This window comes from Protopterus annectens, chromosome 8.part0 (assembly GCF_019279795.1).
Source record: "Protopterus annectens isolate FY-2018-M chromosome 8.part0, PAN1.0, whole genome shotgun sequence".
In the NCBI taxonomy this organism is placed as follows: domain Eukaryota; kingdom Metazoa; phylum Chordata; order Ceratodontiformes; family Protopteridae; genus Protopterus; species Protopterus annectens.
This window is the reverse complement of record NC_056741.1, coordinates 1,336,021,661-1,336,048,928: the sequence shown is the minus strand read 5'-3', so window position 1 is coordinate 1,336,048,928 and position 27,268 is coordinate 1,336,021,661. Positions and strand designations below refer to the sequence as shown.

The 27,268-nt window shown below is 41.2% G+C and overlaps 1 protein-coding gene across 1 annotated transcript in view; it reads left to right on the top strand.

Annotated features, from left to right (window-relative positions):
- The window catches only part of CEP95 (centrosomal protein 95), a 1,662,476-nt gene that overhangs the window by 630,465 nt on the left and 1,004,743 nt on the right, over positions 1–27,268 (top strand). Inside the window, exons 9-10 of the mRNA XM_044080881.1 lie at positions 357–457; positions 19,422–19,609. Of these exons, the coding sequence (XP_043936816.1) occupies positions 357–457; positions 19,422–19,609 (289 nt within the window). The remainder of the gene's footprint in view (positions 1–356; positions 458–19,421; positions 19,610–27,268) is intronic.

The following is a 27,268-nucleotide window of genomic DNA, read 5'->3' as shown; positions in this document are numbered from 1 at the left end:
TAAATTCCAGAGACTGACCAGCTATAAAGGCTGCGTAGTCTGTAATGTATACTTCTATTAAAAGAAATACAGTGTCTGATTCTTCTGTTTAATATGTATTCTCCTTTATGGTGCAAAACTGATGTTTCAGTTGAATGTACCTACTACTATTTTTTTTTTTGTATAGAAATAGAAACTGACCGATCTGTTTATAAACATCCCTACTTTGATAAGGCTTGTGCATTATATTTGTTTTGTAGTTTTCCCATTTGGAGCAAGTATTGAAAACAGTATCCACACAGTAACATGCAGATGACTTTTCTTTAACTCTTCTAATTTTAAACATTTTGCCAATTTTCATTTTTTTATATTAACAGAATCTACATCCGAAGTTGGAGTTGATACTTCTCATCAGGAAATCAGTATACAAAGGATTGGGGGCAGTTCAGATGACAGACGAGCAGAAAATGAGACTGAGGTGAGAACTGATTATTTATTTATTTTTTTTATTGATAAATTGCAACCGTCTGTGAGGAAATCACTTGGATTTCAGTTGGTAAGAGCCTGTAACAAGTGTGTGTGACATAGTATTTAAATTGTTCTTTTTTAAGCAGTATCTGTCATTAGCACATACTGTGATTTAAAATTTCTTCTATCAGATTTTTAAGATTTCACTGGGAAATCTAAACTACACGTTGCAGTCATAAGTGAACTCTGATCAGCAGTTTTGTCAAATGATGGTGAATTTAGTGCAGTGACCATATTTTGTGTGTGCATAATTTATTTCTTAGGCCCTTTCCCAGTGATATACTTATAGAACACTAGGGTTCACAGCTGGTTCAATTCACATTTATATAATACAGTTTAAAATGTTTTGTGAAGATTTTGTTTTATCTTTAGGTTTACCTTTTCTAAAAGCATCTTTACAAATGTTTGATTGTAAAGTATGCTGCACAGCTTTGTACAATTTGTCCAACAATTTTCATTCTGTGTTATGTATCTATTCATAATCGGTGGTATCTAGGCATGATGCTTAGGTTATAGTTATTTGATATTCCTGTATTTTGTCCAAATGCTTGCACTCAGTTGCAAAGAGATAGTGTCCCATGATGGAAAATATCTGATTTGGTTAGTATCAAGGTACCCAGAAGTGTGTGAACAGAAAGATAACACCTCGTGTTACATCCCAGGACTCCCAACAACTTTCATTAATTTTCCTTTTAAATGTATATTACAGAAACATTACTGGGCATTTTAATTTCTCTTCAGCATTTCTGTTAAACTCAGTATAATAGTACAATAGTGGGCATTACTGCCTCATTACTTTTGGTTCTCCAGTATGGCTCCTAACAGATGTGCCTTTTGTGGAATCTGCATGTTCTCTCTTTGTATGTATGGGATTCATTATGTGATTTGTTTTCCTCCTGTATTTCAAAGGTATGTTTTAGGCAAATTTGTGATCCTTCTAATTTGCCTTTATGTGCGCTTTGTCATTCATGTGTGCATCCTGTAGTTTAAGGAAATAGAGGAAAGAGTGTATAACATTACAATTGAGTATATTTTTCTTACCTTAGCCATTTAGGCGTGGCTTAACTCAGCATTGCTGAGCACACTAACAATGTGTGATCATTGACTTAATGTATTCCCAAACAGTGCGTTGTTTCATTTTGGCTTCCTGCATAAATGGAGTCTGAGTATAGGCATCATCGTGCTTGCAGGAGAAAGCAATCATTTGCTCACAAAAGTACCCTTGCTTTTGTTCATGATCAGGAGATGCACAACATATAAGCAGTGTCTTCTGATCTTGCCCTTTGATTCTGTAATCATTGAGTTTTTTAAATTGTTAGAGAGGCAGTAAGGAACAAAAGAGGGAGCAGGAATGTTTTTGGTCATGGAAAATATCAGTCAACATTTAAATGTGATCTACAGCAGCTGGTATGGAAAATCCTAGGTAAGACTTGAACCTTTCAAAGAAAACATATGTCGACTTGGTATTTGGAGAGTGATGAGCAAGTTTGTGATAGATTACTGGTAGCATTATTTTACTGGAGCTAAAAAAAGCTGTAACATGAAGCTAGAAAACAGGTTGCCACAGTTAGTGATTAATTTAAATAAAGTAATAGACATGGCATTAATAAAAAGAGTTGAGGGACCAAGCAATCTGTGTAGTAGTAAACAGTCTTTGTGGAACCAAGTTTGTGTACAGGATTCCTGATACTGCCAAAAAAAAGTTTCCTAATAATAATGTATTTGTAAATCTGACTAAATGCAAGAGTAAAGTGCCATATTTACCTTGGGGTTGTATTTTTTGGAGTATATCAGAATTGTTTAGTGTCAATATGAATTCATCTAGATTAAGTAATTAGAACAGAGGAGGTAAATATTTCTTGAGTGTAAATAAATTAACTGATATAAACGCGTTTTTGTTTCTTTGGTACTAGTTTGTCACAGACACAAAATTTTAAAGAACAGGGAAACTCAAAGAAAGTGCATGTGTTTTTAAGTATAAGGGAGTACATACACTTTTAAGTATAAGGTAGCAATAAAAAAGTATATGGGAGCAACTGCCAGAGATTGTTAAAATGCATATTGCGTGAAGATTGCTCTTTATATAAAGTTTGATTTGATTAGAAAAAAAAAGTCATTTTCTGTGATGTCTACTAGCTTAGCTGATTCACACCACAATATAATGTGCTGATTACATAAGCATGTACATCCCTAAAACCGTCAATATATTATTTTCCTTTTTACTATTTGCACTGTTCAAATGTCAGTCTGTGCTGTCATCAGTAAGATTCAGCAGTTGAATGCTTAAGAGTAATAGTCCATGTGAGGGACTTCCAATTGCAAGAGGAGCTCCAATAGTGATTGAAGAAGTTAAAAAATATAATAATGGGAGATTTGTAGTACTAAGGGGGCTACTGGCAAGGAAGAGGATTACACTGGTGTGTATTTATATTCCACCTAAACTGCTATAAGTGATCTTTAAGAAAATTCTGGGACAAATAATCAGCTTTCAGCAAGGAACATTGCTTATAGGTGGGGAATGGAATTTGATTTGCAATAGTGAAGATGTGTCTGGGGGACCCAGAAAGGAAAGTATAACAAAGGAGGGTATATTTTTAAAGAAATTTATGAAAATATTTGGCACAGAAGATGTGAATTCAGTTCTAGGACTTCAGAGTGAATTACGTATTATACCCCAGTTATAAAAACTGGGCTAGGCTAGACAGAATTTACATTTCACATAAACATGTGCATTTAATTGAAGATCTTGATACCTACCCAAAAACTATTTCAGATACAGTATGACGCACAAGAGACACTCCAGATGCAGTTAACTATTGACAAGACCCCTATACAAATCATAGCTAGCTACCGGCCCCCAAATCTGACCCAAAATGCCCAAACTGCCTGTCTAGACCTCTTCGACTCTATCAAGATTCAACCCTTTACCCTGATCCTGGGTGACTTTAACTACTCAAACATAGACTGGAAGAACTACTCTTGCCAGAACAAAAATGCACAGAGATTCCTCAATTTTGTCAGTGCAAATGCTTTGGAACAGCTAGTCGATACTCCCACAAGAGATGATATCTTGGACTTGGTATTAGCCAACATGAGTAACCACTGCAGCATCCCTGCAGTATAATCCTCCCTTGTAAGATTTGACCATAAAGTGGTCACGTTCGAAGATGCCAGCCCCCACCCCCCTCTAGCTAGGGTCAATCAAAAAAAACTTCTTCAAAGCTAATTACAGCCTCCTGAAGGATGGCATTAGCAGCTTTACAGCCCCCTCCCCCTCTCTAGGAACTGGCACCAGTATCCAAAACTGTATCAAATTACTGTGCGAACATTTATATAGATGGAATCAGGAATACCTGAAAGGACTAAATCATTTTCCGCAAGGAAGAGTAAACCTGTCTGGTGGACATCTGCAATAAATAAACTCTATAACAAAAGAAAAAAATTGCTGTCCAGGACCAAGAAGGAGCAGGTGCCCAATTGGAAGCAATCTCTCCTTAGCCTAAACAAGCAAATAAGAGCACTAGTGAAATCCTCCAAAGCAAACTTTGAGTCCAAATTGACCACATCTGCTAGAGACAGTCATAAGGCCTTCTTCACATATGTCCATAATCTCAAAGGTAGCACCCAGATCTTTTCAGAACTGGTGGTCAAGGACACCACATATACAAATGCCATAGATATAGCAAACTTGCCGGCTGACAGATTCAGCAAACATTTCACCCCTCTGTCCCCCCATCAGCAAATCAGGACATTCCCATTACCTGCCCTCTTCCCCTTATGTCTAGGGATCAGGTCATCACTGCTCTCTCAAAGGCAAAAGATACAGCCTCCATGGGACCTGATAACATCCCAGGCTGCATCCTACATGAACTCAGGCAGGAACTTTGGGTCCTCTGTGATAATGTCTGCTTGAGCAGAGGAACCCAGCAGGGGTGTCCTGTCTCCCCTTTGTGATTTGCATTATATTTAGAATCATTGGCAAAGAAAATAATGGATTCAGAAATTCAAGAATAGATTTTGTATGGTAGTCAAGAAGAGCTGGATCTATTTGCAGATCACATTTTTTACCTGACAAAACCAAAAAGGAACAATGTGAAGTTGTTTTATCTCGCTGTTTTGTTCTTACACGTGGGTTGGAGCCAATCCCTCAGCTCCGAATTGGCCGCTTTTCAAGCTCAGACTCTGAGAAGCTCGAGACCTAGTGTATATCCCATGATGCTCTACTGTGAATCCCCAGATCTAGTTTGCCACTGCAACGGATCAACAACTCGGAGTTAGCTTGGGCCAGTGACTTAAATTTTCTATTATTATTAGTATTTCTCTTCTAATTTTTTGAGTATTATATATCTCCATGTGATAGTATCATAGTGTTAGGATTCTAGTTTAGCTTAATTGCTAGGACTTCTAAGTAGTTCTTTTTCAGGGTTTAGGCCTTCTTTATTGGGCGTGACAGGGCTCTGTCAGCTAGTGTGTGTCGTGGTTCTTACATATATATAGTGTGGTAGTCTAGTAAATAGTTTAGCAAACAGTTTTTTAGATAGTTAGACCTTATAAATATATCTAGTGTGATTTAGTACTGTGTTTAGATATATATATATATATATTTTTTTACATACATCTTGGAACTTGTTTGTGTTACTTAGTGTTAGAGTTAAAAGATGTCAGAAAAACAGAAATCAGGATTTAAAAGGTGTGAGTGCGGTCAAAAAATGTTTGTTACAGGCAACCACTCCACCTGCGTGTACTCTAAAAAAATCAATTATCCAGTCTCTTAGCCCGCTACAAAGCTCCAGCGTCCCAGATACGACAGCTTTTAGGCACGATGGCAGCCACATTGATAGCAGTTCTGTTAGGCCACATGCACATGCGAATACTCCAGTGGTTACTCTTCATGCAATGGTCTTACCAACAACTGCCCATGTCACACGAGATCCGGTTAACCAATCTTTGCAAGAAGGATCTCAATTGGTGGTTGAACAGCAACCAAGTGATAATCAGACGTCCCTTCGTTCTTCCCCAACCCTCAGCCACAGTGACCACGGATGCTTCCCTGATGGGGGGGGGGCTATTTCAGGGAAAGACTGTCCAAGGCATTTGGTCAATCACGGAAACATACTTGCATATAAATGTCCTAGAGCTGAGAGCGGTGTTCTAGCATTGCAACACTTTCACGACTCTCTTCCTCCAGGCACAATTGCCGTCCAGATAGACAACATGTCGGTTGTCTGGTACATCCGCAAACAAGGGGGAACCAGATCGTACCTTTTATGCCGGGAGGCCCTAAGAATTTGGCAATGGGCTGTATCCACCAGACGCTTTCTGATAGCAATGCACACCCCGGGGTCATCCAGCGTGATAGCGGACAAACTAAGCAGAGCCATGTTGTTGCCCCACGAGTGGTCTCTCAAACAACAGGTGGCGGAAAACATTTCCCACAGATGGAGCCAGCCTTGCTGTGACCTATTTGCATATCCGATGAATGCCAAATGCAGCAGCTACTTTGCCCTTTATCCCCCACAGGGGAACGAACCCAGGGATGCTCTCGTACACGATTGGCCCCCGGGCCTCCTATATACCTTTCCGACAATACCTCTAATTCCCAAATTCATGCAGAAAGCCAAAAGTCTGGGAAGGACTGTGATTTTGATAGCCCCGTCTTGGCCTCGACAGATTTGGTTTCCCTTCCTGCGGAAGTATCAAGTGGAAGAACCATGGATCCTGGACCCAGTGCCGGATCTTTTGACTCATTCGTCGGGAGTTCTCCATCCCTCCCTCACTTCCCTAAAACTGACAGCTTGGCTGCTCCGATTCCCACATTAGACATGTCACAAGATTTGTCTTCTGCGGTCCAACATATTATAGTTTCCTCTCATAAACTATCCACCAGGAAACTATATAATAGCAAATAGAAACGATTTGTTCACTGGGCCTCTCAACATGACACTGACCCTTAGGTAGCACCTGTTCATACCATCTTAGAGTTCTTGTCTTCCTTGTTCCATGATGGCACGGCAGCTGCCACCATTAGAGTTCAATTGGCTGCTATCTCAAACTTCCATGTAGGCTTTAACGGCTCTAACATCGTCGCATAGACTATGTAAAACATTCTTAAAAGGAACTCACCATCTCAGGCCACCTATTAGGCATCCTGTCTACCCCTGGAATTTGAATCTGGTTTTATCCCAGCTGATGCTCGCGCCCTTTGAACCTGCTTCATCTTGTCATTTAAAATTTTTGTCTTGGAAAACTTTATTCCTGGTAGCCATTACATCTGCACGTAGGGTCTCCGAACTTCAGGCCTTGTCTTCCAAACCTCCATACTTGATTTTTCACCTTGATAGGTATCCCTCAGGACTAATCCTACATTTCTTCCCAAGATCTCTTCAGAAAATAATTTAAATCAGTCCATTGAGCTCCCAACCTTTTTCAAACACCATTCCAACAAACTTGAATATATGTTACACAAGCTTGATGTACATAGACAACTGAGGTTCTATCTGGATAGAACGAAGGATTTCAGACAATCGGATCAACTCTTCGTCTCTTATGCAGAAAATAAGAAAGGTTTCGCAGTGTCAAAAACCACACTGTCCAAGTGGCTCTCTGACTGCATCAGATTAATTTATGCTTCCACTAATCAACCATTAGAAACTCACATCAAAGCCCATTCTACACAAGCTGTTTCTACATCACTGGCTCATGCAGCTCGCTTGCCTTTAGATACCATCTGTGCAGCTGCCACGTGGTCAAAACCTCACACATTTATTACTCATTACAAAGTAGATAGGACCTCCAGGGACAAGGCTACGTTTGGTTCCACTGTGCTCTGGAATGTTCTCCCGTGAGCCACCCAAGATTAGGGTGCTTGGCACGCTACCCACGTGTAAGAACAAAACGGCGAGATAGAACAACTTCACATAAAGAAGTTATGTCCTTACCATAACGTTCCATGTGAGTTGTTCATCTCACCTTTTTGTTCTTACATTCACGCCCACCTTCCCCCTCCAGTCGAGTGAGATGGTTGCCTTGGAGGATTGGTTCAGTTGTCAGTCTGTTTTATACATTCCTACTATTCTTGTTTACTTCTATTTTTATAGTTACCTAAGTAGGTAGACTCCATAGTCTTATTCTGTCTGTAGGCTGTCTTGGTTGCAGCATACTAGATCTGGGGATTCACAGTAGATCATCATGGGATATGCATTAGGTCTTGAGCTTCTCTGAGAGTCTGAGCTTGAAAAGCGGCCGAATGGCTCTGACCCACGTGTAAGAACAAAAAGGCGAGATGAACAACTCACATGGAACGTTATGGTAAGGACATAACTTCTTTTTATAGTGGTGCAGAATATATTGAGACAGTTTCAGATCTTTTTGAGATACAAAATTACTAAAGCTAAAACAAAGGTAATAGAGGTAAATTATGTACCCCGCCATATGAATTGGTTCAGCAATGTCCATACTTATGGGAACATGATAAAATTATTTAGAAATCCGGATTAAAAATTATTCCAGGGTGGCAGCTAAGGATACGTGGGAAGAAACTAAACAAAAGATAATACAAAAACTAGGTTCAGGTTTTTGCTGAATCTAGTACTGTTTATGACCTTTGGCGCTTGTAAAACAGTTAATCTTTTGTCTGGAGAGTCTACCCTGTGTCCTGTTGGGAGGAAGGTACAGTTTAGAGTGATCTAGCTATAGTTTCTGTTGCAGGGCTCTGTTTAGGGCGTTTTGATTGGATCAGTTGAACTTTGGCTGTTTCCTGTTTTTCTGCTTTAATAAGCCTCTGTTTGAACCAGTTTGTGCTTGTTTGTGCCTGTTTGTGCATCGCACAGTACTGTGCGGAAGGATTGCTGGTTACAGATGCATGCTGTCTAGCTTCAGATATTACCTAAACCTGCCCCTGCTGTATTCCCTCTTCAGCTGTTATAAACAGATCAAGATTATTTCTAGGACTATGAACTGTCAGTTTCCCCTCCTCTCTTCGTACTAGCTTAGTTAACATGGGTCTACTGAGGCAGTGTAGCAACTGCCTCATGTACACTGACAACTCCCTACTTCTAAATCATTCCTGTACCATTTATGAGAGGTGCACCTACATTATGAGTCTGGAATCACAGGTCTCTTGTGCAATAGATAGCAATATAGAGCAGTTTGTCAGCCCACCTACCACAACCCTTACTCATGAAAGACAGCATATACATAGACCAACATAAGTAGAGGTACTCAAAAATCTACCTAAACACCAGAGACCTTCAAACAAGATGCAAACTAAACCAACCATAGTACCCAAAACACACAATACATATAATGACACAAGAACAAGTGCCTAATCATCAAAGCCCATAAGGCAACACACATCCATTCTGTGTTCTTAGTCATAGGAGTCTTAATAGTCAGACATCTCCCTCACCAGGTGGAAAAGCAAGAAGTCATGGTCAGCTTTTTTCCGGTGCCAGGATTCTTTAGATCACACGGGCACTCAAGTCTCTCAACAAGTACAGTTTGATTCAGATGGTCATAGTACATGTTGGTGTGAAGGAGTTGAGACGTACCTCCCTGCACTACATGAGGAGAGACATGATTGAGCTCTTATGTGTCATAGGCAGGTATCTCTCCAGCCTTGAGCAGCATATTACCCTCACCTAGGATGATACCACAATTTAAACAGAAAATCCACCTCCACCCCCCAGGACAATACCTCCTGTCACACTCACTAGCACGCTTATGGAACTCCCTTCCCCCTCCATTCGTACCATTACTAGCCTCCCATCCTTTAAAAAATCACTCCACTCTCATCTAACTTCCACATGGGAATGCTCCTGTTCCCATCCCTCATAACCTACACTTTACTTCAACACTCTTTCCCTTCCTTCTCTCAAATCCTAGGTAACAAATTCTTGCTTGCTTCTATTATACAACTCCTTACTAGTATATAGCAATTCCTTACCCTACTGCATCTAACGACCTATCCTCAATCCTACTAGAGAAGAAGGAAAAAAAAAAAAAAATTATACTTTTGACATTATTACCTTTGATTGAAATACTTTTGATCAGTCTGTTTACCTCTGTAATCTTCATGCAATCTGTGTGTGTATATTAATCTTAGTTTGTTTACCCCTGTAATCTTCATGCAATCTATGTGTGTATTTTAATCTTTGTGTAATCTGTATGAGGAGCTTTTCTCCCCAGGACTCCATTGAAAACGGGTTCTTCAGGCCCAATGGACTATCCTGGTTAAACAACTGCAAATAAATAAATAAATCATTGACTTCAATAATTGGCTTAGTTTCTGGTGTCATTCTAAGGGGATCCAGTTTGTCAGCTTGGAATGACATGATCAATAAACCTCGATGCTTTGCCATAGATGGTCTTCATTTGTCACCCCTGAGTTTTCAGCTACTGGCAAAGGCTCTTGCCACCCCCTTAATGCCTTTTTAGGCAATGTCACAAGGACAAAATTCTCGACGTAAAAATTTCATCAAAAAACAACCTCAAGGTTATGCTGCTAAACACTAGGGTCTTAGCATGAAACTCCACTCACTGGAAGCATTCCTCATCTTGGAAGATGCTGACATCTTTGCAGTCATGGAGACTTGGTTCAAGGCATTGGAGAGCACCCCACCCATACTGGATTACACCTCTTACCACACGTTCAGACCACAAATGGAAGGCATGAAAACTAAAGGAGGCCGTGTATCAGTAGTCATTAAAGATAAATACACCTCCAGGTTGATTAAACAGTATGATTCCCTGGAGACACTTCAGGTGCAACTGACTGTTGGTAGGACACCTATTCAAGTCATTGGCAGCTACAGGACCCCGGCATGAATCAAGACTCCCACTCTGCCTACTTGGATCTACTGGAATCCATCAAGATACATCCGAACACCATGGTTCTGAGTGATTTTTATTACCCATCCATTGACTGGGTAATTACTCATGCTCAAACTCACTTGCCCAAAGGTTCCTTAAATTCATTAACTCCAACACCCTGGAGAAGCTGGTGGACACCCCAATTAGGGGCGCTAACATCTTGGATCTGGTGCTTACCAATATGGGGGACTGCTGTTGCACCCCCACTGTGAGGTCTTCCATTGTCAGATCTAACCACAAATCAGTCTCATTCGAAGTAGCTATCATACCAGACCCCCCCCCCCCCCAAGCAGCAACTAAACTAAAAAGCAGTTCTCCAAAGCAGATTATATCCTTCCAAGGGATGGTATAAATAGCTTCACTGCACCCTCTCCCCTCAGATGTAACTGGCAACTATGCTGAGTCCTACACCAGTGCTTTTTACAAACACCTGTATAACTGCATTGACTTGGCTGTACCTGATAGGACCAAAACAAGCTCTTCAAGAAAGAGCAAACCTGCCTGTTGGGCAATCGCCATTAGCAGGCTTTACAATAAGAAGAAATTGTTGTCTAAAAGTAAGAGGGAGCATGCCCTAAACTGGAAACACTCCCTCCTCAGTTTAAACAAACAAATAGGGCTTTTTGTGAAGTCCTCTAAAGCAAACTGTGAATCCAGATTAGCGTCCTGAACTGAGGACAACCATAAGGCGTTATTTAGTTACATTAATAGCCTAAAAGGTAAGACCCAGATTTGAGCCAAACTGGTAGTTAATGATACCACATGCACTGAGCGTGTGGATATAGCAAACCTGTTAGCCAGCAGGTCCTGTGAAAACTTCACTCCCCTGCCCCCTCCACACATACCCCATGACATTCCTTCCACCTCTCATCCACCTTGTAGTTCTAGAGATCAGATCATAAATTCCCTCTCAAAGTCAAAAACACAGCATCTGTGGAAACTGATAACATCTCAGGCTACATCTTACATGGACTCCAACCAGAATTAGCAACACCATTGGGTACTGTTTTAAATCATAGTCCAATCACCAGCTTTATCCCAGCCAAATGAAAAATGGCCGCCGTCATCCCCTTGCACAAGGATGGTGCTTCCATTGACCCTGGGAGCTATAGACTTATTAGCCTGACTACCCTTATCTACAAGGCCATGGAGCAACTCGTCATGGACCTTATCAACAAGGATATAGATAATCTCCAAATATTTGACCCTACTCAGTTTGGTTTTGTCAAAGGGAGATCATGCCTGTTAAAACATGGTGACAGTCACTAGAGCCCTGGAAGAGGGGAAAACCATGCATGCAGCCTACCTGGACTTGCCCAAGGCTTTTGACACTATTCCCTTACTCAGGCATTATTGACAAACTCACCCAGCTAGGTATCAACCCTTATATCATTAGCTGGGTCGTTAACTGGCTCACTGATAGAACCCATACAGTCAAAATAGAGCAATCCACCTCCAATAGCAGACCCGTAACCAGTGTTGCTCCACAGGGATCAGTCCTGGAACTTATACTGTTCGGAATCTATTTGTCCGAAGTGCAAGCAAAAACTAAAGGTCTGTGGCTGACAAAGTTTGCTGATGACTGGAAACTGGGAGTGGTCATAGAATCGCCAAACAATGTCAATATCCTGTAAGAGGGTCTTACACAAACAAATGATTGGTGCCAAAGTCACGGCCTTAAATTCAATGCAAAAAAAATGTGTTATCCCTTTCTGTCAGAGCGATGTTACTGCCAACTGCTAAATACCACATCAGTAGAAACACTCTAATCACACACTGAGTGGTGAGAGACCTGGCCACACAGGTTGATAGCAACCTTACCTTTGATCACCATGTCTCCACAGTGGTAAGAAGGGCATTTTGTATTGCTCATCTCATAAGTAAGGGCATTGCCTCCAGGAAAAAAGAAGTTTATAACCTCCCTGTACTCTTCCTCATCAGGCTAATAAAGCAGAACGCCCCTTTTGGTATGTACCTTTCCAGGCACCTGCAGCAATTGGAGAGATCACAAAAGTTTCTCATAAGGAGAATTTAAGGTATTCAGCATCTGTCCTATTTGAATTGGCTGAAATCACTGGTCAGCATCTGTCCTATTTGAATTGGCTGAAATCACTGCCACTTTACTCCATTTCATACAGACTACTCAGAGGTGATCTCTGCCTTGTGTATAAGGCAATGTCCAACTCTGCTTTATTGGAAATGCTGCATATCCGTAAGTCCAGTACCTCACTGGTTACTTGTTCTAAAGACCTTAATGTGGTATGTCACATTAATAGAAACTGCGGAAGGGACAGGTTTGTCTCCCAGAGGTTTCTGCATCTGTGGAACATACTCTCAATTCATGTCAAGCAGAACACCTCTTCGACCCTCTTCAGGCACAATCTGGAAGATTGGATGGGTAACCATAAATTCACCCTGGGGGGTTCCATCTGTTTCTCTCTTGGACATGGGGCAATAGGTGCTGATCGTGGAAACAAGGGCAGAACTTGGCTAGACTTGTAAGAGCGCTATGGCTATTAGTCTAGTAACTTCTATGATGCTATGAGCAGGGAATATGGAAGCTCTGTTATATGGATATAGATAGTAAGATACAAGCAGTTAAAATGTTTTTTAGTCCCTTTGGTCTGATACACAGGTCAGGCATATTTTTATTAACCAGAGGAGAAGTTGTGGATGGGCCTATATTAAAAAGGCGAACGCTTACTTACCCAAACACCTAAACGTCAACCCATCTTCATCGAACTGTGAAAACATCGATTGTCCAGAAGAGCGAAAGCAGAAACGTCGAATCGTCATGGTTGGCCTTCTGCGGTATAGCTCTGTAAGGTAGGTGTGCGATAGTTACAAACCTTAGGGTTAGGGTGCAGGTTAAGGTAAGTGCATAGTTGGTAATGTATGGTAGATTTAGTGTAGGGTTTTATTAAGTGTGTATGTGTGGATTATTTAGTTTGTTTGGGTTTAGCTTTTTAAGGTAACTATGTGATAGTTACGGACCTTAGGGTTAGGGTGTGGGTTAAGTTAAGTGCATACATGGTGGTATATGTAAGATTTAGTGTAGGGTTAGAAGTAGGGTTTAATTTAGTGTTAGAAGTAAGGTTCTGGTTAGTGTATGTATGTGGTTTATTTAGTTTGTGTAGGTAGTATGTAGCGGGTGGTGGGGTAGGACAAGTATGACAGTTCGACTTTTTAAATTTCGCAGTTTAGGGCATTCGGTGTTTATGCGGTTGGATGACGACGGGTCGATGTTTAGGTATTCTATGAAGTAAGCGTTTGAGTTTATAATATAGACCCGTTGTGGACAGCAATTAATAGAGCTGAAGGATTTTATCTTGGAGGGGAAGGCAAGAGTCAAGTGGGATAAGCTTATTCTTCCAATAGAATAGGGTGTATTGGGGATACCCGATTTGAAGGGGTATTTCAGAGTAGTACATTTAAGGCTCCTATATGTAACAGAAGCAGAAAACTATAATTCAACATGGAAAGAGATGATGATGAAACAGTGGGCAGCTTAAGAAACAAGGAGAGACTGGGATTTTGGATGCAGACCTTTAAGGAAAATAATGATAATCATACAAAATATTATATTAATAAAGTAACAGAAGTATTCTAAGAAGCCAGCATGGGAATGGGAGAAAGAAGGTTCTACCAACAGGAATTACTACAATTAGGGATACAGACAATAGGCAAGAGGGGGCTGGAATTTATTGGAGAAAACTGGCAAAGGAACCAAGGTGTTGGGAGAAAATAACTAGAGAGGGCAAGGTAATAGAATAGGAAGGTGCCAAGAGCTTGTTTGGACTGCAGGTTAGAGATTGTCTTCACTATCAAAGACTGATATGAGCGTGTAGGCAAAGAGAAAGAAATATGAGGGTCCTAAACAAAATACCAGCAGTGGTAGAGTGTTTAGTAGAATCTAGAACAGAAGTTGCCATTAAGAAAGGAATACAATAGTGGGTTTGACACATTTACCCCACTCTGGCATTGTTGATAAACTCAGGAGATTAGGTACACACCCGTATGTCACCCAGTGGATAGCCAACTGGCTCACAGACAAGACCCAGGAAGTTAGAACTGGGGAGTCCACCTCTACAAAGAGGCCAGTCACAAGTGGAGTCCCTTGGGGATCCAGTCCTTGGACCGCTCCTTTTTGGCATTTATTTCTCAGACGTCAAGGCCAATGTCAGTGGTCTGTGGCTGACTAAATCTGTAGATTGCAAATTAGGAGCTGTCATTGAATCTCACACTGACACAAAGGTTCTCCAGGAGGGGTTGGCACAGACAAACCACTGATGGCAGAGCCATAGACTAAAACTAAATGCCAAGAAATGCTTAATAGTATCCTTTGGGAAGGCATCCATCCCTGGTAGCTATCATATTAACAACACACCCCTTAGGGCTGACACAATAGTCAGGGACTTGGGGACACACACAGAAATCTAGCCTTTGACCATCATGTGTCTACTGTGGTGAGGAAATCATTCTATGTTGCGCAACTTATAACCAGAGGTATGGCATCTAAGTCCAAGGAAGTCATTGTTCCACTGTATTTGGAATTCATCAGATCTATCATTGAGTGTAGTGCCCCCTTTGGTATGTACCTTACCAGGCATATCCAACAATTGAAATGTTCACAGAGGTTTCTCACTAAAAGAATACAGGGCGTAACTATAATGTCCTATGCAGAACGCCTCAAGGCCCTGTCCTTGTGTTCTGTCTCCTATAGGCTTTTGAGGGGAGATCTATGCCTGGCATACACGGCATTGTCAGACCCCAGTCTGATGGACCTCCGGCATATCCACAAAGCAAACAGCACCAGAATTACCCATGCTAAAGACCTAAACCTTGCCTGTGATATAAATAGGACCTGCTGGAAAGATAGGTATGTATCCCATAGATTACTGTGTCTATGGAGCAGGCTCCCCATCCATGTGAATCAGAGTTCCTCCCTAACCCAATTCAAGTGCAACTTGGACAGTTGAATGGGAAACAGGAAATTCATCCCTGGTTTGGCATCTGTGTCTCTAATGGACACAGGTAACCTATAAATGGTTCATCTCCCAGGCCCATGCTTACACTTATCAAGGGTATTGCAACTTGTCAGAGATTTGGGATGCATGGCTAGGCTTAAAAAGGCCCTTGTGGTAGTTAGCTTAGTAAACACCTATGATCCTATGAATAATTAGCAGAGCATGTAAAATATTGCATGACAACTATAAGAATCAGAGGAGGTTAGAAAGGATTGGGAAAAGAGATTGGATAAGCAATTACCGCGGCAAGTCTAGCCACCTAGCGGTGTAAACCTTGGCTCGAGATGGTCACTGTGGAATCGACACCCTGACCCCATGTGCAAAATGGGAAAAGGGGTTGAGGATGGATGCAGAATGGATTGGATAATCAATTCACAAAGAAATATCATCATCAGCCCCCTTTTCCCATTTTTCTACATGGGGTCGGGGTATCATGTTAACTGTTGCCAACTCTCTCGATTCAGTGCCACACTCCTGCCTGACTGTGTCAGATCTTCTTTCAAACAATCCATCCACCACTTTGCTGGACATTCTCGCTTCCTCTTACCTTCTTCCTCTCTGTCCCAAATCATGCTCACCAGATTGTCTTCTGCTTTTCTACACATCACCGTAATCGGTTTTCTTTGATCTTTTATGCTTTTCTTTTGGAGTTACTTTGGCTTTTGCTCTTATGCCCTCATTTCTTCGTCTGTCCCACAGTGTGCATCCTATCACCTTTCTCAGGCACTTAATTTCCAGCACCTCTAACTTCTTCAACTGTTCTGCCTCTACTGCCCAGGTTTCTGTACCATACAGTTGTACTGGTCATACCACTGTCTTGTATACCTTACTTTTCAGCTTCTTTGGTATTTTTCTGTCATAGACTACACCTGATACTCTATGCTAGTTGGCTGCAGCCCCTCTGATTCTAGCTTTGACCTCTTCATTCAGACTACCCTTCTCTTCAACTACTCCTCCCAGATACTTGAAGCTTGTTTACCTGTTCCACTATCTTCCCTTCTATCTCTCTATTCTCAGCTTTGTCTGATTTCCCCAATTTGCTGCCATTGCCACCATCTTATATGTGGTTAGTTTCATCCCATGTGCCTTCAGATTTGATTCCATTCTCCTATCCTTTGCTGAAGTTCTAACTCAGTCTCCCTGTACTGCCTCATCGTCTGCATACAGCAGCTTTGTTGATCTGTTCCCTCCAACCTGTTTGCTAATGTAGTCCATCACCAGTATGAACAGCAGTGGGCTCAGAGCTGAACACTGATGTACACCCACTGGGAACCCCTCTGTGCGGCCGAACACCATCCGTACTTGAGTCATTGGGTCCTTGTACATAGCCTGCACTAATTCTACCAATGTTTCTGGGACTTCCAACCACCACAGTACTGCCCAGATCAGCTTTCTTGGGACCTTGTCATATGCTTTCTCCAAGTCTAGGAATGCCCAGTTAGACTCTGTCCTCATCTCTAGCTTCTTCTGAAGTATCTGTCTCAATGCAAACATCGGGTCCCAAACTGCTCATCTCGCATCTTTCTCACAAAGAAACAATGGGGGATATATGTTTGTCTCCCAAATATACAACAAAATCTGGAAGATTTGGGATTTTACTTAGAAATGTTTAAATAAATATTTTAATACCCCAAATAGACTCCAGAGAATTTTTCATCAGGTAGACTGCAAATGTTTGAGGTGTGATGTGGAGGAAAGAGGTAATTGGGAACATGTTTTTTGGGAATGTAATGAGGTGGCAGACTTTGATTCCTTGCAGACAGCTTTGTCAGACACCCCGGTTGAGCAAATTGGTGCAACTAGGGGAAATGATTTTCTTGAGCTAGGATACAGAATTGGAATTGCCTGGACATAGTAAGGCCTTGCTGAATCTAATTATGGTGGCTGCCAAAAAAAAGCAATTACTAGAAAATGGAAATCAAAGTCTAAACCAACAGTATTGTAAGTAGTGAATTAACAGAGATAAAACAACTGGAATTGGGATTTTTAGAAAAGGGTAGGACCAAATTACAGAGAAAAATGGGAATTGTGTTAACAATACATACAGGAAAGGAATGAGTTTTAAAAAGGCAGGATTTGAATGAGCTATGTAATGTTTGACTGACAATGATTGGGTAGATTTTAAGTGATGTATAGTGTTTGCAACTAAAATTGTCAGTATGCTTTGTGATGTATAATGCTTGCAACTAAGATTGTCCGTGTGTTTTGTTTTCATTTATATAAATGTGTGATTGCCTTTGTCATAAGTGATAATTTAAAAAAGATGTTTCTTGTTTAAAAGAAAGAGCAAGTGTCCATGTGCCGTCATATTATTAGCCAAGACCTGCAAAAGCATTACCAGTGCTATCTTCAGGACGATCACAGGATTTATAACCACTAAAAGTTTCAGTGGTGTAACATAACAGTGAAGGCAGGAAAACTTGCTGGCCAAAAAGTAGCAGGAGACAAGAGCTGTTTGGTAGGGAAGAGTGGTCGTATTCCAGGCACAGGTAAAAGTATACTTCAGTCTGCAGATATTGAAAATGGGTAGAAAGGAATTTGGAAAAGTAGGTGTACCCAACCAAAAATCTAGGCATCTATAAAGTTTTAATATAAAATAGCATGCAACTCTTCCATCTTCAATTAGGTTTGTGGGATACTACTCAGAAATAGATTTACAAAACAGAGAGTGACAAAATGCTCAAGAAAATTTAAACACATTATGAAAGAGTCGGTGTGGATTCTGTAGACTTTTTGGTGTCACTAGCATTTTGGTTATGCAGTGTGGTTTTCTGTTTATTACACAGCTTCAAAAAATCACGTGTGATGAGGGATATTCAGAAAATTGTGTGAAGTAAATTAAGCCTGAAAATAGGGACATACCTCCAAACTTAGGCATATAATGTGCAGGGGCAAATCAGGTCTGAAAATGGGTACATTCCTTTAAAATAGGGACACTTGAGTCCTGGTAAAGCTATCCCAACAAGGGCAACATTCAGAAACCAGGTCTGGGTTTAAACCTTTTCAAGGTAGGTGTGATGTCAAGCCAGCTTCTTAACTATTCATATGGTGATCTTACTCTTGATTAGTGCATGCTTAAGTCATAATAAGTCCATGTCCCTGGTCAAGGACCTAGAGATTGGAGGAGGCATCGCCTTAACTCCCATTGTAGGAGTTGCATACAATGGTTCTTTTGCTGTTTTATCTTCAGATTATTAGCTGGGGCCCCATGGTTGACCAACCTGATCCAGGAGATTGATCTTTTGGGGCATCCAGTTGTGGATCAGGAATACAAGGAACCAACAGCTCTCATCCTGTGACTGGTCCACTGGTCCTGTAGCCCAACTAGGCCAGAAGGCACAGGGCAAAGATAGTCCATCTGGTTTCACACCACACACACACACACACACACACACACACGTGTGTGTGTGTGTGTGTGTGTATATATATATATATATATATATATATATATATATATATATATATATATAAAATACACACACACACACACACTGTATATCTGCCATATGTGTGTGTATATGTATGTGTATATATATAGATATATATATATATATATATATTTTTTTTTTTTTCTTCTTTTTAACATATTTCCAATTTGCAAGCATTAACTAATAATTGGCTGATCATGTATGCAGTTGCTGTTTCTCATTTGTGTTTGAACCCATGTCACATTTTCCTAGACTGTTCACTCCAGTTCCACTAGAGTAGTGTTGTTCTACTGACGTAATTTTATGCTCATATTCATAACTTATGAGATGTGTTGCATACTGCAAATGTAGGAATGATCCCCGATGAGTACACCTTGTTAAAATGGTCCTTTATACTTTAGGCTTTTGCCTTAAATATGACTTTCTGTTATGACCTACCACAGATATCTGTGAGACAGTCTCTTGTAATAGTAAGATCTTGCGTAATTATACTGTTCATCTCCACTTTGTGTTCTAGACTTTTTTTAATAAACATACATTTACATTATTCATTGCACTTATTGTGTTAATAATTTACCTTTTATTGTAGATCTCTACTGTTCAGAAGAAAGTTGCCTTTCGTACCCTCCCAGATATCAAGATAATGACACTTCAGAGTGCCTTAGGAAACACTGAGCAATGGAGTTCTTCTAGCAAACAAGAGGAAACAGTTTCCATAAGGACGGACCTTAAAACACAGCATTCATCAGATAATGTATCTGAAGACAGCTTGGACAAGTGTGTTGTTCTCATTGATTTAATTTCAGTATTTTTTCTGTAGTTTTCTTGCCTTTTATTGGAGACTTTAGTGTCTGTACCTTTTCCATAGACAGAAAAGTGGATGTATTGCAGCTGTGGATGTATTGCAGCTGTCATTTTCAAAGTAATTTATTTACAGTGATCCTGTGCAGTGCTGACTATTTACATTGTCATATCTCAACAACATTATATAGAGTAGTTGCAATTCAGTCCAGGAAAATTCCTCACAATTCAGCTGTGATAAACAATGCAGAGTTCAGTTCCTCTCCCACTTGAGAGGTCAGTATTGCTGGTACTCACTATACCCCTTTTCTCATGTTGTACAGACCACTGTCTGTGTATCACACTACAGTACTTCTCACATCTGACATAGAGGGCCACATCTCTGTCTGTCTCACTGACCATTACTTTTGTAAGAAGCAGGTGCGGGCTCCTCCTCTCTGGGCAGATGTGGATTATCCTACCAGAATGCCCCAAAAAAGTACAGCTGTGCAAGTAAACTATTTAAACATATACTGTTATGTTAAGATCAAGTAGAGTAAGTTATATGAGACATCCTACCAAGGATTGGAAAACCTTGCCAGCTTCTAAAGCTTTAGATTACCTTCCATGTTTCCTAACCACTGTATAGGCTGAGGATAGCAGTATAAAGTCAGTGACTATGGGCCAAAACTTTAGAGTTTTCTTATCTGTCTCAGAACAGAGGAGGCTAGAGCCTACCAGATATCAACTGTAATAATAATAAAAATCCCACACTGTGGCATACAAAAAAATAAGCAAAGGGAGAGACAGGGGAGGGTGCAGCTACTGCTACAGGGATCTGTTTGAACATCTGCTGTTATACTAAGTTTACTTGCACAGCTGTATTATATCATCATTTGATCATTGTTGCAGTAGCCTAAAGCTATATGGGATGAATACTAGAACTTGGAAAGAAAGTGAGGAGGAAGAAGGATCAGGGTCGAGAAGCCCCTGAAGAATAGTCCTAGCAAAGCCTGCTGTGGACCAAGAGATGAATTCTAGTTTTGTAGGCTAAGCTGTAAGACATATCTGCATCCTGGACAGTTTATTTTTACTTTCAGGGACCAAAGATCTCAGTAGTTATCTTTGAATGCAGATGGTCTCACTTGCTTAATTTATAACTATCTGACTGCTGGTTGATCTGATTTGTAACCTTTTGAAACCTCTGTACTTGCACGCATAAAAGCATTGCATTTATAAAGATAAGTTTGCATAAAGAAGACATGAGCAGCTCATTTTAATGCTGTTTTATTCTACTAATTTCAGCTGTGGCATTGGTGATAATGTTTTTCATAGTTTTATTGTAGCAAAACTCTGCAGTAGGAGCGTGTTGAGGCAGCAAATACTGTGAACTGGCAAACTTCAGGAAAGACACTATGCATTTGGATTTTCTTTAACATGGTTAGAGATAAATGAAAATTTAGATCATTTATCTTAGTCTAAAACAATCACTGGAGTAAGACATAAAAGACAGCCATTGTAAAGCAATGGAATTCAGATGATGACCATTTTCCCTTTATTTCTTTTATGCACTATATAGTGTGTGTATTTCCTATTGTGTGCTCTTGGTGACTCATCGAGCATCTCCCATGTAAAAAAGGCCTTGGGTTCAGTGGGCCTGACTGGTCAGCAAATGAAGTAGATAAAAAAGTGCTTTTCTTTGTGTTACAGAATAGTTTTTTTCTGCTTTGCATTCTAGGAGGTGCTGATTCCCCCTAGTTTCTTATTCTTACATCTACATAACCTCTGTAACTGCCCAAATCATGAATAGTCTTGTGTTTTAGGAAATACAGGTTTGCCCTGCTGTCAAGTTAAGAGTGTGAATTTGCGTCAGGCTCTTCTTTCTGAGAGGCCTGTTGAGGTTAGTTGATAGTACTTAGGAGTGTTTTTTTTTGGGGGGGGGGTGATTTTCGCTTTGATTGTAAATGTAGAGCAGTAGAGATGTGCATGTTCCCATGCCACTTAATGTGTAGATATTGAAAATCTGGGAAAAGGTTCTTGAAAAGTAGGTATACATGGATAAAAAAAAATCTGGATACTTATTAGCATGAAACATATGCATACCTCCATCCCTCCACCCATGTCTAATAGGAGTGTGGGATAGTAACAGAAATATCAGGAATGTCAAAAAAGTGTAAAATATAAGCAAAATAGCCATGTTTTATTCAGCTACTGAGTGCTGCAACTAACCAACTCCATAAAAGATAATCGGCTTTCATGCTGCGTTTAGGTTAGCCGCCATAAAGGTACAGTGAAATACCCATGTTCCTCAGAAAAACTGATCCACTTGGTTCTGACAGGACAAATAACCAAGGATACAGTCTGTTGAAGGAGGCACTGCCTTTCATAGGGCAACTTCAAAATATATATTCTCATTTTTTGTTGCATCTCTTATGGATCCTTGTGAAGCTGAAATGACTTTATTGCATAGTTTTTAATTCTATGAGCAGCCCTCAGTTTCTAGAAAGGAAGCATTTGTACAAAGGAGTCTTCATTATGTATACTTAACATTAAAGCTGCTCTAAAAACATACCTTCACTCAACTTGAAAGTATGTATGCATAAGTACAGTGGTATAAATTAAACTAAATTCTCACTTAAGTAAACTACTTAAAAATAAACTATCCTCATTGTTTATTAACCTCATGAATTCCTTTCCCCAAACGTCTCTGCAGCCCTATGTACCTTTCTTTCACAGCCAGTGTCCCTCTTATTCAGTTTCTGCCTCACTTCATCATGTATAAGAAAACCAGAGTAGCTTCTTATATTCCTCCAAACACCATATATGATTCCCACCTATCCTTTTCACTATTTACCTGTTTACCTCTACCATATACCACATTCTGCACAGACACCCATGATGTACCAACATACAACTCCATTCAACTCATATAAACACATTAAAGGGCTATATCTCCATACCCTACATGAGCCGTCTATAAAACATCATCCAGTAGCACTCCTCCAGAATCACATAAACTGAAATATTCATCACAATTTAAGTATCCCACAAGCAAATACATCAATATTCAAGAACTTCCCGAAAGCAAAGCTTCTGCAATTTCTTAGTGACTTAAATTAATTCCAGTATATCCCTACCCAGACTGACCTTATCAATAGAGATAAAGCCTTTAACTCCAAATGTTGGTCTTATCCAAATAACTGCATAGAGAAAATGTTGCCCAACCATATCAAATAATATGTGGGAAATTTTAAAAGTAAAGGCTGAAGGTGGAACACTCGTATGATAAAACTAAAATAAAAGGAAAGAAATGGAAAGTTCTTATAGATAGTTGCATAATCCTTGAATTAAGAGGATAGTTGAACATGCTAGCAGAAAGCTTAAGCCGGGAGTGAGAAAACTGAGCTGATTATGACCTCAAATAGTCTACTGGTACAAAAAGTAATTACACAAATCCTTATTTACCCATGGTAGAAGGTTAAGAAATAATACCAGTCTTTGTTTAGAATATGTTCACAATCGTACCTCCCATTTTGATCCCAAAGAAATGATGGCCAACATGACTAATTTAATGTGAATTTCACCTCAGTCACCATTATAACTATTCCACTGGGTTTCTTCATCTCTGACTCTCCACAAGATTACTGTGGAACAAGTCTAGCAGCCCTTCCCAAAACAAAGAATTGCTATATTTGTTGGCCCTGGTAATATTGCAGGTAACCTTTGATGTTCTGTAGTCCTAACTCACATTTATTTTTACTCTTGGGTTTGGAGCCGAACCTCGTCTCCGACTCGGCAATTCTCTAGCTGAAAATCTTCTGGTTAGCTCGTGGCAAGGAGGTATCCCATAACGCACTGCTAACATATCCCAAATCTCGTTTGCCACTCGTTGAGCTCAGACGTGCTTCTTCTTGGCCGTGGCTAAGTGACAATTTTTGTTCTACTCGTTTTTCAATTTATAGCTTCCTAAATAACTGTATTCATTGATTTAGTGATCGTTCATAACCTGTGTCTGTTTTAGACATTTTGTGGCATTATTTGCTCTGTTTGTGCTGTTTTTGCTGTTGTTGATTGGCCATCCTACCACTGGCCTTTTTGTGTGTATCCCTGCATCGCTCTTGTCTCTCCATTGCTTTTAGTATTGCTTAATTGTTGTTTCTTTCTCATTTCACCAAGGTCTAGGCCCATTTAAGTTAGAAGACCTAGTCCTCGGTTCTGTTGCTCGTATCCTGTTCCAGGGCTAGGCCTGTTTAAGTTAGAGGACCTAGTCCTCTGTCATTTCCTTCTTCTCTTAGGGCTAGGCCTGTTTAAGTTAGAGGACCTAGTCCTCTGTCTGTCTTTATTGTTACCACAGAACTAACCATTTATTTAGAGGTAGTTCTTGTTTGGTCTTTACTTGGTTTCTGGCATTGGTGTTTATTAGTGTACAGATATGTCTAAGGATACTAAGGACCACAAGCCTTCTGGCTTTAAAAAAAATGTACTAAGTGTGCCCAGAAAATGTTTTTGACAGATGGGCATAATATTTGTGTCTACTGCTTACTTGCTATTCACCTTCAAGTGTCTTGCTCATTTTGTCATGCCTTTAGTCCCCGTGTTCTTCAAGAGAGAAAGAGCAAACTCATTTTAAAAGGCCTGTTAAAGCATTCTTTTGAGGATGAGTTTGCGTCCTCGTCCTCCAGTTCTAAGTCACCATCTTCCAAAAAAGAAAGTCAAATCCACTAAAAGGCGGTCTCCCACTCACTTGGTGTCATCGGAGCCACCAGACTAGATTGCCAAATTGACTTAGACCCACTTCGGCTCCATTTGGTTCAGTGCCGACACACGTTTCTGATGTAGAACAATCAGTTTTAGTTCCAGGAGTTTTGGAGCCGAAAACTGGGTCTGTGTCTCGGAGCCAGTCAGCTGAACTCCGGTCTCTCCGACACTCAGATCACCTATTTTTCAGTGGTCTAGGTCCCCCACTTTATCCTCCAGGTCCTCTAGGAGCCTTTCTGTTGAGGTTGAGAGAGTGGTGCGCAGACTCCTCCAGACTTTGGCACTGCCAAATTTAATTTTGGCTCTGTCCCAATCGGCTCCGGAGCTTACTGTGCCCGTACACCTTGTCAATTTTCCTCCTACGAGGAGCTACCTCAGTTGGTCTCTCGGTCCTGATATCTGCTCTGACCCCTTCGGTGCCGTCCGTGGGGTCTAGGGTCCTAAGCTCTCCAAGGGGGATGCTTTGACCAGAACTTCTTCAGTTATGAGTTTACCTCTCTGTGCTTTGGCTTGGGTGAGTTCGGACCCCACATCTTCCTCGGAGCCTATCTCCTCTATACTGAGGACTGCCTCTGCACCTTCAAAACAGGGGGCATTCTCGGAGCCGGGAGTGTCTGCTTTCGAGGTGATGAGGAGTGGTCTACCTAAGTCTTCAGTTCCAACCAGGGGTCCTGACACTCTTGCCCCTAAAGTGCTGACTTCAGTCTCTGTGCCTTCTCTCATCCAACACAGCAGAGACTTGCAGCCTCAGGAAACCTCTATGAGTGGTCCCCAGTCTTCCAAGGTCTCCCCAGAATATCCTTCTGAGGAGCCTCCTTGGAAGAAAACTTGTAAGAGGAAACACATTGACTCCCCTGATGAGTCCATTACATCAGACACTGACCTCGAGGAGTCAAAAGGGTCCCCCAAGTCATCCTCTGATGATATCGCCTTCGCAGATATCCTTGAGATCCTGAAACAGAGCAGCGGCTGGCCCACCACCTCCCCTTCTGATGAGGTGTCAGTGTACCTGAAGGCTTTCGGGTCTCAACCCTCTGCCTCTTGGGTGTCTTCACCTTTTGACGAGCTACAGGATCTAGTGAGTCGAAAGGTGTGGGAATCTCCCGATACTGTGGAACCGGTTCCTAGAAGACCTAAAAAAATTCTTGTCAGCACCTCAGGATAAAGATTTTCTCACTAAAGGTGTGCTAGTAGATGCCATGGTGATGGCAGCAGCCACCAAAAAGGAACTTGCTGAAACTTCCTCCACTGTCCATCCACCAAACAAGGAGTCTCGAACGATGGATAGGTACAGGAAGCGTATCTTTTCTTCAGCGGCTTTTACACTCAGATCGCTGAACTACCTGTCTCACTTCACTAGGCTCCAGAGAGATCTCCTGAAAGAACTGAGAGATGCTCTACAAGGTAACGTATCTGATGCGGTGTCTGATAAGTTTAACGCGCAGATGTCTACCTTAAATTCTATCGTTAACTACTCCGTGCAGCTGATATCTTATGCTGCGGATGGAGCGAATAGGGCAGCGGGTTCAGGAGTTTCTCTTAGAAGACACTCCTGGATGCACTTGTGTAACTTTGCAGAGGCCTTTAAATCTACATTTACCAATGCCCCCTTTGATGGATCCTCATTGTTTGGACCCAAGATAAAGGACACACTCACCAGGTGTGAACAGGAAGGGAAACCCCTGTCTGCTGTGGGAGTCAGTTTTTCTGTTCCTTCTAGACCCTATCCCAAAGGGCAGAAGGGCGGTAAAATGTGGTTCAAGAAGTCGCAGAGGTTTTTCCAGGATGCCACATGGTGATTCCTTCTCCAGAGGCAGAGGAGGAAATAATGGTAGATGCCGTCCTAGAGGCTGGGAAGGCCCGCAGAACCAGGGAGACCGTGATTCCTTTTGTGGTAGTCTCCTGAAAGGAGGCCTGACTGCACATCTCTGGAGCCAGTCAGGGGATGTATATTCTTATACCCCGAAGCCTGGCACGATATCACTCAAGACAAGTGGGTATTAAGGTTAATTACCAGAGGATACTGTATTCCCTTCTCTTTTCCCCCTCCTCAGATCAGACGAGTCCTAGATGTTCCACCCAATCACAGGGGTTCAGTAACTCTAGAAATCCAAAAGTTGCTCGTAAAGAGAGTCATCCAACTTGTCCCCGCAGACCAAGTAGGATTAGCTACTTACTCCATATTCTTTTTGCTGCCAAAAAAAACATGGGACTTGAGACCCATCTTGGATCTCAGCAAATTGAACGAATCTGTACAGAAGTCCAAGTTATGAATGGTCACTTTACAGTCGATACTCCCGTTGTTAGGGAAAGATGTTTGGATGTGCTCCATAGATCCTCAAGATGCGTACTACCACATCAAAATAGACAGAGCATCAAGGAGTCACTTGCGCTTCCGGCTGGGGGCCAGTCATTATCAGTTTCATGCCCTGCCCTTTGGTCTCACCACAGCCCCCAGGGTGTTCACCAAATGCATGGCAGTGGTAACAGCTCACTTGAGATGCCTTGGATTCCAAGTGTTTCTGTACCTGGACGACTGGCTCCATACTGCCACCACCAGGCATCTACTATTACAGGCCAGGGACGTCACCATTTCAACTTGCCTGCAGTTAGGGATTACAATAAACTGGCAAAAATCTGCATTATCGCCCTCTCGGCATGTGAATTTTATTGACGCCGAAATAGATACCGTCCCAGTGAGGCCTTACCTCCCCGTAGAGAGAATTCAGAATCTCTGGCAACAAATTTTGAGTCTACTTCCTCAGCGGAACGCAAAAGCAGAGATGGTGCTCAAATTGGTAGGGACGATGGCCTCTACAATAACATTAGTTCCATTAGCCAGACTGCACATGAGGGTTCTGCAGTGGTTACTTTTTGCCCAGTGGTCACTGCAGCATC